General features: G+C 43.8%; 1 protein-coding gene across 2 annotated transcripts in view; it reads right to left on the bottom strand.

The window, feature by feature from the left end:
- SMARCB1 (SWI/SNF related, matrix associated, actin dependent regulator of chromatin, subfamily b, member 1) overlaps window positions 1–14351 on the bottom strand; it is a 36505-nt gene that overhangs the window by 8921 nt on the left and 13233 nt on the right. For both annotated transcript variants that reach the window (XM_045887204.3, XM_045887205.3), the window contains exon 6: window positions 5904–6070. In XM_045887204.3, the coding sequence (XP_045743160.1) occupies window positions 5904–6070 (167 nt within the window). The remainder of the gene's footprint in view (window positions 1–5903; window positions 6071–14351) is intronic.

Here is a 14351-nt window from a genome sequence, read left to right as displayed (position 1 = left end):
TCTCCTTCCTATGGCTCTGTGGGGCTGGGAGCACCCCTTGCTGCTCTCCAGGTAAGCAGGCCACAATGCACCTGCCCGTTCACCCTACTATCCCTGTGTGCTCAGCTTTTTTTTTTTTTTTAATTTGACAGAGAGAGAGAGCAGACAAGCAGGGGGAGCAGCAGAGGGAGAGGGAGAAACAGGCTCTCCGCTGAGCAGGGAGTCCGATGTGGGACTTGATCCCAGAACCCTGTGATCATGACCTGAGCCAAAGGCAGACCCTTAACCGACTGAGCCACCCAGGCGCCCCCGTGCTCAGTTTTTTTTTGGTTAATTAATTAATTAATTTATTTTTTAAGATTTTTATTTATTTATTTTAGAGACAGAGCACAAGAGGGGGGAGCGGGAGAGGGAGAAGCAGACTCCCTGCTGAGCAGGGAGCCCGATGCGGGACTCGATCCTGGGACTCCAGGATCATGACCTGAGCCGAAGGCAGTTGCTTAACCAACTGAGCCACCCAGGCACCCCCCGTGCTCAGCTTTTTAAGACAAAGATCAGGGTGGCCACTGCTCAGGGCCCACCCTGCTGCCCTCAGAGAAGCGTGGGACCTCACTCCTTGTCCCCGTTCACAAAGCCCTGCACCTCTGGACCCCGCACACCACTTTTCACTCTCTGCAAACAAGCCCCCTGTCCTTTCCCATTTCCGTGTTCTGCTCACGCTAGGCGACCGACCAATGATGGTTAACAGAATGGAACCAGAAGAGCTGCCTCTTGGCCTAATAGGAACCGAATGCCCAGTGAGCCCCGAGGGCACGCTGGAACCAAAAAGATGGGAAGCAGCAGGCAGCCCACAGAAAAACATCAAACAGGGCCAAATAGGAGCAACGGGTGTAGCCGTGCACATGCAGCCCCAGCAAGCCCTGCCCCGGTTGCAACGGCAGGAGTCCTCCTAGCCACCAGGCGGCACTGCGCGGACTGGGGTGCCTGTGCCCCGCCAGTAACTGGTCATTAATGCTCGCATCTATTCAAAAATACAGATTGTGTGCCTACCAAGGAAGAGGCACAGGGAATGCAATGGTGAGTACGACCAACAAAACACTGTCTTCATGGGTTGACATTCCAGTTGGGGGAGAGATACCTAAGCAAGTTAATTATGTGAATGTATGGTACCTGTCATGTGTGGCCAAGTCCTAAAGAGAAAATGAGGGGAAGGATAGAAAGTGCACAGGAGGCCACGTTAGCCAGGAGGCCCAAGAAGGCCTCCCTGGGGGAGGTGGCATTTTAGGAAGAACTGAATGGGCAAAGAGCGCAGGCCCTGTGGCTCCTTGGAGAGAAGGGTCCTGGGCAGAGCTGGGCCTGAGGCTGTTGGAAGGGCTCCAGCCTCCACAAAGGGATCTGGAAGGCCTGGGGAGTGTGTTGAGCAGAGAAGAGACACTGGCTGCCACTGAGACCTCTGCTGGAGGGAGCCATCTAGCAGTGGGGATGGTGGGGTGGTGAGGAGTGGCTGGACTCTGAGTGGGCTCAGAGACGAGGCAGGGCCAGGACCCCTAAGTAGGCATGCAGCACCGGGGCCAGGCTCCAGCCATCTCCCCAACCTCCAACCCTTATCACCACATACACCTGCACAGAATGGGCCCGGTCAGCCCCGCAGAGCCTCATGGCTTGACGTGTAAGAAACACTGAGCCCCCCAGCCCCCTGAGACTGAGCAGAGCCAATTTGCTCCAGGTGCCCTGGTAAAGGCAGCCAGGCCTGGGCTGTAGTCCCAGAGTCCACAAGAACATCTGTAAATGGCCACTCCACACTAAGGCACCCCTTCGTGAAGAGAGACACTCCTCAGGTGCCGCTGCGGCCAAGCTCCTGGCCCTCCACCATGTCCCAGGAGCCAGACAATAAAGAATACCCTCACAGAAGTACCCAGCTCTCCTTGAGTCCCTGTGACCCAAACCTGGGGTGTTACCTTCAGTTTCCTCACCTACAAGATGGGCACTGTCCCCTAGGCCACCATGCCCATGAGGGCTCTGACCTGAGAGACACAGCACTGTCCTATAGCAGCAAAACTTCTCTGGGCCAGCTGTGTCCGACCCTGGTGCCAGCGAGCCCTTGCGTCAGAGCCGGGCAGGAGACCCAACCTGGGGGTGGGGATGACAGGTGGGATGGAGGGCCTGAAGGGGCCCCAAAGCTGTCCAGTAGCCAAGAAAGCCTCTGGTCAGGAGGGATGGTGGCAACTCCTGGCAGATTTGCAACTGCCTGACAACTTTCTGTACGGCTGCCCACAAGCTCCATCAGGATTTAAAACAAAAAAAAATTCTGAGAAAAATATCAGGAAGCCAGCTGGTCAGACTCATGAGGACCCTGATCGTGGCCAACCCCATCCATCTGGCAGCATGCTGGTGGGTGTGGCTAACTCCATGAGACCACTTTCCCACTACAGTTACAGGACAAAGAGTTGGCACAGAGCAGAGTCCTCAGGGCCATCCTTTAGAGCTGAGAGACTAGGCATGAAGAATGCAGGTGAGGCTCCCATTTCTCTGTGAAGTTCCTCTTCTTTCTCAGTCAGGCCCTTTTGCTGCTGGTTGGCCATAATATGAAACTAAAATGGGTTAAGAAAAAGATTCGTATTTCTCTCAAAAAAATTAACCAGTGGGGCATCTGGCTGGCTCAGTCAGTAGAACATGCAATTCTTTTTTTTTTTTTTTTTAAGAGTTTATTTATTTATTTTACAGAGAGAGAGAGCAGGAACACAAGCAGGGGGAGTGGGAGAGGGAGAAGCAGGCTTCCCGCTGAGCAGGGAGCCCGATGTGGGGCTCCATCCCAGGACCTTGGGATCATGACCTGAGCCGAAGGCAGATGCTTAACGACTGAGCCACCCAGGTGTCTTTTTTTTTTTTTAAGTATTTTATTTATTTATTTGTCAGAGAGAGAGTGAGCGAGCACAAGCAGGGGGAGAAGCAGGCAGAGGGAGAAGCAGGTTCCCCACCAAGCAAGGAGCCCAATGCGGAACTTGATCCCAGGACCCTGGGATCATGACCTGAGCTGAAGGCAGACACTTAACCGACTTAGCAACCCAGGCATCCCAGAACATACAATTTTTTTTATCTCAGGTCACGAGTTCAAGCTCCACGTAAGAAAGGAAAGGAAAAATGTTAAGGGAAAAAGAAAGGGGAAAGGAAAGGAAAGGAAAAAGGAAAAAGGAAAGGGAAGGGAAGGGAATGGAAGGGAAAAGAAGAGAGGAGAGGAAAGAAAAAGAGAAAAGGAAAGAAAAGAAAAAGAAAAAGAAATTAACTAGTAAGAAGACTGAATGAGTAAACAAAAACTTCCCCACAAAGAAAAGCCCTGGGTCCCAATGGCTTCACTGGCGAATTCTACCAAACACTGAAAGAATTAGCACCAATCCTTTTCAAATTCTGCCAAAAAATTTGAGAGAATATACTTCATAACTCGTTGTCCAGATATCAAAGCCAGATACTACAAGAAAGGAAAACTACAGACCAATATTCCTTATACACTTGATGTAAAAATCTTAAACAAAATACTAGCAAACTGAATTTAGTGGCATATTAAAAGAATTATATACCATCACCAAGTGGGATTTATTCTAGCAATGCAAAGATAGTTCAATACAAAAACTGACCAATGTAACACACCATATTAACAGACTGAAAAACCACATGACCACCTCAACCAATGTAGAAAAAGCATTTGACAAAATTTAACAAACTTTCATGATAAAAACACTCAACAAACTACAAAAACAAAAAAACTACTTCAACATAATAAAATCCATATATGAAAAACCTACAATGAACATCATACTCAATGGTAAAAACCAGAAAGCATTTCCTTTAAGATCAGGAACTAACCACTTCTAGTCAACACAGTACTGGAATTTCTAGCCAGAGAAATTAGGTAAGAAAAAGAAATAAAAGGGATCCAAATTGGAAAGGAAGAAGTAAAGTTACCTCTATTTACAAATGATATGATCTTATATGTAGAAAACCCTAAAGATTACACACACAAAAAACTGTTAGAACTAATAAATTCAGCAAAGCAACAAGATACAAAGTCAACACACAACTAATCAGCTGCATTTCTATACACCAACCAATAAACAATGTGAAAAAAAAATTACGAGAACAATTTTATTCAGAACAGCATCAAAAAGAATAAAATACTTATGAATTAAACTTAACCAAAGAGGTGAAAGACTTGTATAACAAAAATTACAAAACACTGCTCAAAGAAATTAAAGAAAGGATAAATAAATGGAAAGACATCCCATGTTCATGGATTGGAAGGCTGAGTATTACTAAGATGTCAAGACTATCCAAATCAATTTACAATTCATTGTAATCCCTATCAAAATTTGAACAATGTTTTTTGCAGAAATAGAGTAAAAACCCATCTTAAACTTAAACTGAATCTAAAGTACCCTGAAGAATCAAAACAATCTTGAAAAAGAAGACCAAGGTTGGAAGACTCACACATTCTAATTTCAGAAACTACAGTAATCAAAACTGTGTGGTACTGACATAAATCAAACATATAGGGGCGCCTGGGTGGCTCAGTCGTTGAGCATCTGCCTTCGGCTCAGGTCATGATCCCAGGGTCCTGGGATCGAGCCCCGCATCGGGCTCCCTGCTCAGTGGGAAGCCTGCTTCTCCCTCTCCCACTCCCCCTGCTTGTGTTCCCTCTCTCGCTGTGTCTCTCTGTCAAATAAATAAATAAAATCTTAAAAAAAAAAAAAATCAAACATATAGACCAACAAAATCCCAGAAATAAACTCTCAAATATACAGGCAAATGATTTTTGACAAGGGTGTCAAGACCACTCAATGTGGGAAGGACAATCATTCCCACAGACGATGCTGGGGAAAGAGGCTAGCCACATCCATAAGAATGAAGTTGGACCCTTACCTAACACCATTTACAAAAATTAACTCAAAACGGATGAAAGACCCAAATATAAGAGCTGAAACTATAAAGTTATTAAAAGAAAACAGAAAAAAGCTTCATGACATTGGATTTAGCAGTGATTTCTTAGATATGAGACCAAGGGCACAGGGAACAAATGAAAAGACAAATTGTACTTCATAAAATAAAAACTTTTAAGCATCAAAGGACACTATCAAAAAAGAGTAAAAACACAACCTACAGAATGGAACAAAATATTTGCAAATCACATATCTGATAAGGTATTGATATCCACAATATATAAAGAACTTGTTAAACTCAACAACAAAAGAACAAAATATCTGATTTAAAAAAGGCAAAGAACTTGAACACACATTTCTCCAAAGGTCTACAACTGACCAGTAGGCACATGATAGATATTCAATGTCACTAATTAACGGAAATGCAAACCAAAGCCACAATGAGATAACACCTCACACCAAGCAGGCTCTGCAGCAGGCAGGCCTAAGGCCCAAATCTTAGCACTACCACTTATCAGCTGGACAGTATGGGGCAGGTGATGTGTAACCTCTCCATGTGGCAACCTCTTTACCTGTAACACAACGGGTAAGGCAGCAACTTCCTCCAGAACTGAGGTGGGTTACTAGACACTGGGAAGTGTGGTTGACCCAGCTAGTCCACAGGAAGAGTGTCGCACTGCTATTCATCTCACTGTGGGCTTCCCTGCTCTGCCTGGCATGTGGCTTCATCTCCTCTGTACCACCCAGGCTCTGTTCAACACCTGGTGGTGCCCTGAATACATCCAGAATACAACTCTTACTCAGAGAAATCAGAAAGCCCACAACCCTTCCTGGGGTAAACAGCCACATACTACCTTTAAGACAGCCTTCCAGAAGTCCAATCCCACAGCATGGACCCAAAACCACAGGGGTCCAAGGCCTCAATGTACTCTCAGCACCCTATGACCCACCCAGGACAAGGAAGACCCCGGAGCACGGTGAAGAGCTGCCCACCTTAATGATGACACGCTGGTCTGACTGGTCCTCCAGGATGCTGTCCGTGGGATAGGACTCTATCTGCTGTCTGATGGCAGAGGCGATGGCTGGGACAAATGTCAGTGGGTTCAAATCCAGGTCATCACAGAGGATTTCTGAAAACATCTCAGGGGTCATCAGCTTCTCTGAAATCAGGAATTGCCAGCTGATTACAGGACCTAACTTTACCATGTTTGGCCCTAGCCTCCCCATCCCCTTCCTCCTCTGCTAGACATCCCCAACAAAGAATGATAACTGAGGGTGACCCTCCCAGACATGGGGCTGGGGGAGGAAGCACAGGACGAGCATCACCCCCTTCTGGCCCTCATTCCACACACACAATCCTTTGATCCCTTGATCTGGGACTTCTAGAGTCCAGAACTGAGAAGAAATAAATTGTTGTTTAAGCCACCCAGTCTGGTACTTCGATATGGAAGCCCGAGCAAAATAGCACAGTCTCCTTCCAGGTAAGTCACTTTGAGGTTAGTGTCCCATTGGCACACAATCATTCACCAACTTCCTCCCCAGTAGAGAAATCCCTGAGATATTAGGCTGCTTGTGGCTTTTTATGGACCTTCCCTCAGTTTCTGACTCTCTGGGCAGCACATACACATAACAAGGTGACAAATATGCAGGTGTAAATAGACCCTGGATCCTGGAAATATAGCCATACCAGGTATGAACTTGCAGGGGCCATCTGCAACTGGCCAGATTATAGCAAGGTCCCATGTGGTCAAATGTTTTCTCTCTGTTCTGCCCTGTTGTTGTAACCCAAATTTAACAGCCACGCACCACTTCTGGGATGAGCCACAGACAAGAAGAAAGTCAAGGATGAATCCCCTTATTGGTACATGGCATGATTCCATCATCAAGAACCAGATCTGCTTAACAACTTACCCCACTATTTCCTCACTAGCCCAGAAGGGCTAGAGACCAGCCATCCTAACAATACCATCAGGACAGACCCAGAACACTCAGCCAGTCTATGATCAGTAACTCATAGAGCAAGCAAGCATAGTTAATTTCGGAGATTGTAGCATGGAGCTGAAGTGCCCTATGAAGCACCCCATGAGTACAATGAACAGAACATTATTAAACTTTTTAGTTTGAGATAATTGTAGATTAATATGCAGGCTTGATTACTGTTGCTATATATTAACACTTGAGACTGGGGAAACTGATTCTCCTACTTTATTCTTTTTTTTTTTTCAAAATTGCTTTGATTATTCTAGTTCCTTTGCCTTTCCATATAAATTTTAGATAATTATGCACAAAAGTTTTGCTGAAATTCTCACAGGAATTGCATTCAACTTGCATATCAATTTAGGGGAACTAACATCTTGAGTATTCTAATCCATAAAAATGGTATGCCTGTCCATTTCTTTAGATCTTTTTAATTAATTTTATTGGTGTTTTGTAGTTTTTGGCATACAAGTCCTATACGTGTCTGTTAGATTTACACCAAAGTATTGCTTTTCTTTTTTAAAAGATTTATTTATTTTTAGAGACAGAGAATTCGTGTGTGCACGGGGTGGGGGGCAGGGGCGGAGGGAGAGAGAATCCCAAGCAGACTCTGCACTAAACGTGGAGCCCAATGCCACGACCCTGAGATCATGACCTGAGCCAAAACCAAGAATTGGTTGCTCAACCAAATGCACTGCCCAGGTGCCCCTGAAGTATTCCTTTTCTTATTGAGTGAATATAAATGGTAATGTATTTTTGAGTGTCCATGTGTTCACCAATAGTACAAGAAATACAATTGATTGGGGCGCCTGGGTGGCTCAGTTGGTTAAGCGACTGCCTTCGGCTCAGGTCATGATCCTGGAGTCCCGGGATCGAGTCCCGCATCGGGCTCCCTGCTCGGCAGGGAGTCTGCTTTGTCCTCTGACCCTATCCCCTCTCATGTGTTCTCTCTAATTCTCTCTCTCTCAAATAAATAAAATCTTTAAAAAAAAAAAAAAAAGAAATACAATTGATTTTTGCATGTTTATCTTGTATCCTGTGATGAACTCAATCACTAGTGTTAGCAGGATTTTTTGTAGATCTCTTGGGATTTTCTATGTAGGCAATCATGTCATCTACAAATAGGGACAGTTTACTTATTTATTTTTTAAGATTTATTTTAGAGAGCAAGAGAGAGAGAGTGTGTGAGCAGAGGCAGGGGCAGGGTTAGAAAGAGAATCCTGAAGCAGAATCCCCGGTGAGTGCAGAGCCCAACATGGGGCTCAATCCCAGGACCCCAAGATCATGACCCAAGCCAAAATCAAGAGTCAACCACCTAACTGACTGAGCCACCCAGGCGCCCCCAAACAGGGATAGTTTAATTTCTTTCTTTCTGATCTGTATGTTTTTTATTTAATTTTCTTGCCCGACTGCACTGGCTAGGAACAAGAGTGATGAGAGCAAACATCTTTGCTTTGTCCCTGATCATAGGCAGAAAGCATCTAGTCTCTCACCATTAAATATGTTAGCTATAGGATATTTTGTAGATACTCTTTATTAAATTGAAGTAGTTTCCCACTATTCCCATCTTTCTTAAAGTTTTTAATCAAGAATTAGTATTTTGTCAATTTTTTTTTTCTGCATCAAATTGATCCTGGTTTTTCTTCTTTAGTCTGTTAATATGGTGGATTGTGTTGATCAATTTTCAAATATTTAACTAACTAGATTTGCATCCCCGGAATAACAAACCCTACTTGAGTCATGGTGTATAATTCTTTTTATATATTGCTGAATTCTGTTTGCTAATGTTTTGTTAAGGATTTATGTGTCCTGGTGCCTGGGTGGCTCAGTCGGTTAAGTGTCTGACTCTTGATCTCAGCTCAGTTCCTGATCTTGGAGTTGTGAGTTCAAGCCCTGCGCTGGGCTCCATACTGAGCATGAAACCTACTTAAAAAAAGGGGGGGGGGGGGAATTTATGTCTATAATCATTAAGAATACTGGTCTATAGTTTACTTTTCCTGTACTGTCTTTAGTTTTGATATCAAGGTAATACGAGCTTTATAAAATGCATTGGGGGAAAAAAATAAAATTCATTGGGAAGTGTTCCCTCTTCTATTTTCTGGAAAAGACTGCAGAGAATTGATGTTAATTTTTCTTTAAATGTTTGGTAAAATTCTCCAGAGCCACATCTGTGCCTGGAAGTTTCCTTTTGGGGAGGTTTTTAAATTATGAATCATACTTCTTAATAGTGATAGGGCAACTCAAATTATCTATTTGATACTGAGTGAACTGTGATAGTATATGTTTTACAAGAAATTGCTCCATTTTATCTAAATTGTCAAATTTATGTGTGGAGAGCTTTTGTGGTACTCCCTTTTGATATCCACAGGGCCTGTAATGATAGCCCATTTCTTTCCTGAATTTGATAATTTTTGTTTTCATCTTTTGTTGTCAGTCCTGCTAGGTCTGTCAGCTTTACTGAGCTTTTCAAATTATCATGTGTACTTCATTCATTTTCTCCCGTTTTTCTGTTTTTAATTTCATTGATTTCTGCTCTCTTATGCTTTGCTTTCTGCTCACTTTGGTTTCATTTTGCTTTTCTTTTTCTCAATTCTTGAAGTGGGAGCTTATAGATTTCAAACTTTTCTACTGTAAACACTGATACTACAAATTACCCTGTCAGTACTACTTTAGCTATATCCTACAAATTCTGGTAGGTGATATTTTCATTCAGGTCCATGTATACATTTACTTCCCTTTAGATTTCCTCTTTGAACCATGAATTAGTTAGAAATGCGTTATTTAGCTAACAAGCATTTGCGTCCATTCTGGTTGAAGAACACATAATTTAAAATTTCAATTCTTTTAAATTTGTTGACGTTTGTTTTATGACCCCATGACATGGTTTGTATGGTATACGTCCCATATGAAGTAAAGAAAATATGTTTTTTTGCTGTGATAGACGCAGTGTTCTATAAATGCCAGATACTGTTGGTTGATGGTGTTGTTGGGTTTATATCATTTTGCTCATTTTCTGTCTAGTTATTCTCAGTTGTTGAGATAGAGAGGTGTCAAAGTCTCCAGTACAATTGTGGATTTGTCCGTTTCTCCTTTCAGTTCTATCAGTTTTTGCTTCACATCTTTCCCAGCTCTGCTGTTTGGTGCATACATACTTAGGATTGCTATGTCTTTTTGGTGGACTGACCCTTTTATCATTAAAGTAGTCCCCCCAACCCTTATCTGTGGTTTGCTTTCCACAGCCTGTTATCTGTAGCCAACTTTGGTCTGGAAGCAGATGATCCTCCTTCATCATCAGAATCATCATCAGAAGATCACAGTAGGCTGGGCGCCTGGGTGGCTCAGTCGGTTAAGCGACTGCCTTCGGCTCAGGTCATGATCCCAGGGTCCTGGGATCAAGTCCCGCATCGGGCTCCCTGCTCTGCGTGGAGCCTGCTTCTCCCTCTCCCACTCCCCCTGCTTGTGTTCCCTCTCTCACTGTCTCTCCCTGTCAAATAAATAAATAAAATCTTTAAAAAAAAAAAAAAAAGATCACAGTAGGCTAATCCTACACCTCACTTCATCTCATCACGTAGGCATTTTATCATCTTCTATCATCACAAGAACAAGGGTGAATACAGTACACTAAGATATTTTGAGAGAGACCACATTCATACTTTTATTACAGTATTATAATTGTCCTGTTATTGTTGTTAATCTCTTACTGTACCTAGTTTATAAGCTAAACTTTACCATAAGTAGGAATGCTTAAGAAAAAACATAGTATATATAGGACTTGGCATTACCTGCAGTTTCATGCATCCACTGGGGGCCTTGGAACATACTCCCTGTGGACAAGGGGGTACTACTGTATTTAATCTCTCTACCTGTGGTAATTTGCTTTGCTCTTAAGTCTGCTTTATCTGATACTAATGCTACCGTTTCTGCTTTCTTCTGATCAATGCCTGCATGACCTATCTTTTCCTATGACTTTACATCCAACCTACCTAATCATTATATTTGAAAGAAGTTTCTTGTAGATAATATATCATTGGGTCATTTAAAAAATGCACTCTGCCAGGGCTGCCTGGCAGGCTCAGTTCTTAGAGCATGCAACTCTTGATCTCGGGGTTGTGAGGCTGAGCCCCATGTCAGGTGTAGAGGTTACTTTAAAAAATGAAGTGTTAAGGGGCGCCTGGGTGGCTCAGTCGGTTAAGCGGCTGCCTTCAGCTCAGGTCATGATCCCGGGGTCCTGGGATTGAGCCCCGCATCAGGCTCCCGAGCCTGCTTCTCCCTCTGCCTGCTGCTCCCCCTGCTTGTGCTCTCTCTCTGTCAAATAAACAAATAAAATCTTAAAAAAAAAAAATGAAGTGTTAAAAACCATGCACTCTGGGGGCGCCTGGGTGGCTCAGTCGTTAAGCATCTGCCTTCAGCTCAGGTCATGATCCCAGGGTCTTGGGATCAAGCCCCACATTGGGCTCCTTGCTCCGCGGGAGGCCTGCTTCTCCCTCTTCCACTCCCCCAGCTTGTGATCCCTCTCTCACTGTGTCTCTCTCTGTCAAATAAATAAATAAAATACTAAAAAAAAAAAATGCACTCTGAGAATCTCTTGCTTTTTTTAACTGGTAATTACTGACATATTAAGTCTTATATCTGCCACTTTGTTTTTGTTTTTCCTGTTTTCTTTTCTTACCTTCCTGTGGGTTACTTGAACATTTTTTAGGACTCCATTTCAATTTATCTATAGTATTTCTGAGTATATCTCTTTGTGTAGAATTTTTTTTTTTTTTTTAAGATTTTATTTATTTATTTGAGAGAGAGAGAATGAGAGAGAGAGAGAGCACATGACGGGGGGGGGGGGGGTCAGAGGGAGGAGCAGACTCCCTGCCGAGCAGGGAGCCCGATGCGGGACCCGATCCCGGGACTCCAGGATCATGACCTGAGCCAAAGGCAGTCGCTTAACCAACTGAGCCACCCAGGTGCCCCTCTTTGTGTAGAATTTTTAAGTGCCCTTCTCTATGTAACATCATATACACATAACTTACCAGTCTACTGGTTTCTTCATTTTTACCAGTTCAAGTAAAGTATAGAAACTGTACCTCTCATCATGTCCCTTTACATTTCCTCATTTATAAGTATCTTAAAATATTCCTTCTACATACATTTAGAACCATATCAGATAGCATTACCACATTTGCTTCAACTACTAAAAATAATTTAGAAATTTCAAGAGGAGAAAGTAAGATTATATTTACCCGTATGTTTGCTTATCATATTCTTTCTTCCTTCCTGATGTTCCAGTTTCTTTTATCATCTCCCCCCTTTTTTTTTTTTTAAGATTTTATTTGAGAGGGAGGGAGCAAGTGAGAGCACGAGCAGGGAGAGGGGCAGAGGGAGAAGCAGACTCCCCACTGAGCAGGGAGCCTGATGCAGGGCTCGATCCCAGGACTCTGGGATCATGACCTGAGCCGAAGGCAAACACTTAACCGAATGAGCCACCCAGGCGCCCTATCATCTCCCTTTTTTTAGGTTAGATCTAAAGGCGATAGTATTCCTTCATCTGAGGATTTCCCCTTCATTCCTGAAGGATATTTTTACTGGGTGTAAGATTCAAGATTGGCAGTCCTTTTCTTCCAGGGCTCGAAAAACCATGTGCCATTTCCTCCAGCCTCCGTGGTTTTGGATAAGAAATCTGCTGTCATCCCAGGTCTTTCCCTCTAAGTCAGGTGTTCTTTTTCTTGGCTCTCAAGATCTTTTCTTTGTGTTTAGTTTTCAGAAGTTCAACTAAGATGAGTCTTGGCATGGATTTCCTTGGGTTTATATTGCTGGGATCCACTCAGCTTCCTGAATCTGTCATTTGGGGATTTTAGGCATCCAAAGTGAACACATGGACACAAATCTCTAGAACCTGCTTCCTGTAGCCATGCCTGGCAAAGTTAACCTGCAGGGCCCGGGTCACCCCTGGCCTGGGTGCAGGAGCAGATTCCACACCTTCTCCTGAGGCAGCTCAGGGCCCTGCCTTGGGATCCCCTCATCCCCTGGTGGGGCCATACTAGCATCCATGTGTTCTTGTTCAGCAGCTCATCCTTTCTGGAGGATTTCAACATACCCCAAGGAGGCTGGCTATTGAGACAGATAATGTCATACTTCACCAGCAACTCACAGATAAGCGCTCTTTCATGTCCTTCTAAGAGAAGATAACCTTGAGCTCGTTGTTAACAGATACCTTCCCAAAGTCTGTCGGAGACAAATCCTGGTTATGAAGAACGTCCTGGTTCTGAAGGACATGTAGTTCATTCATACAGCTCAACATTTTTAGTCCCTTTGTGATAAAATGTCTCACACCCACCTTTATGATTACTTGAAATTTCAAAGTAAATTAGATATGACCATGAAAAACACCAGCGATTTTGAACATGCAATTTTTTTTTTTTTTTTTTGAACATGCAATTTTAACTCTTATGCCAGGGGCACAGCTTCCTAACCACCAGTTAAGAATTACAGCTCTTAGATATGCTAAATACCACTGTGGGCTGAGGAAGAGTTCACAGAACAAAATTATTTTGGTTCTCCAAGGATTTGTACCAAATTATACTTCGTGGGGTATATGGTATGCTACTGGAGAACTCCTTTGAGGAACAGCCTGGAGAAACTCATGGCAGGGTTCCCAGACAGATATAGGTCTTCACTGAATTATACTGTGTCCTCCTGAGGGCCAGAGGGAAAGGTTCTCTTGGATTCAAGTACTATGTGTGATTTTGTGGCTTCTGAGCCATGAGTGGATGCTCATCTTGACCACACTGGGAACCGCAGAACCGATCATCCTGTCGCTCTCTGCCTGGTTCTAAAGGGCCAAGCGTCATGCCCTGCCCTCGCAACGTACGCCTACTGAACTGTGAGTATGACCCAGAGTACTGGCTTCATTTTGTATCTTCTCATTTCATTTTCCGCTTCATCCAATTTTTCCTCACGACATCTTTTGCATTTGCTTTATTCTTTCCTACCAAGCATTCTCATGTAAGATGCCTTATCCCTTCTGGACTAAGGTGGGAGTATAAATAGTCTGAGCTTTCTACATGTTATCGAAAGAAACGTAACATGATAATACATGTAGGGAGTCAACTGAACAGCTAAGTTCCTATGCCATGGCCTATGGCCAGTTTCTATGCTAAATGTTGTAATAAAAGCAGTGATAAAAAACATGTTCCCTGACCTGAAGGGATTGAAATGGGGAGAAAGATGAATTAACAATTAACTCTAACAAACACCAGCTGAGATGAGCAGAGAATGGTGTAACAGAAATGTGCAGCACAGGCCACCGGCTGGCGCTCATCAGCTGTCCTGTCCCCATGTTGGAGTATCACCAGAGCACCACGTCTGCCCTGTCTACACTCATTACAACGTCCTGGAACCCCTCACCACATCTCCCCTTGGCCACATCCTCTCTCGCCAGCTAACCCATGGGCCCTGGAGGACAGGCACCCGGGT

The sequence above is a fragment of the Mirounga angustirostris genome, unplaced genomic scaffold, assembly GCF_029215605.1.
Source record: "Mirounga angustirostris isolate CCGP_5_RB_7025 unplaced genomic scaffold, mMirAng1.0.hap1 SCAF_14, whole genome shotgun sequence".
Taxonomy (NCBI): Eukaryota; Metazoa; Chordata; class Mammalia; order Carnivora; family Phocidae; genus Mirounga; species Mirounga angustirostris.
This window is presented reverse-complemented; position numbering and strand designations above follow the sequence as displayed.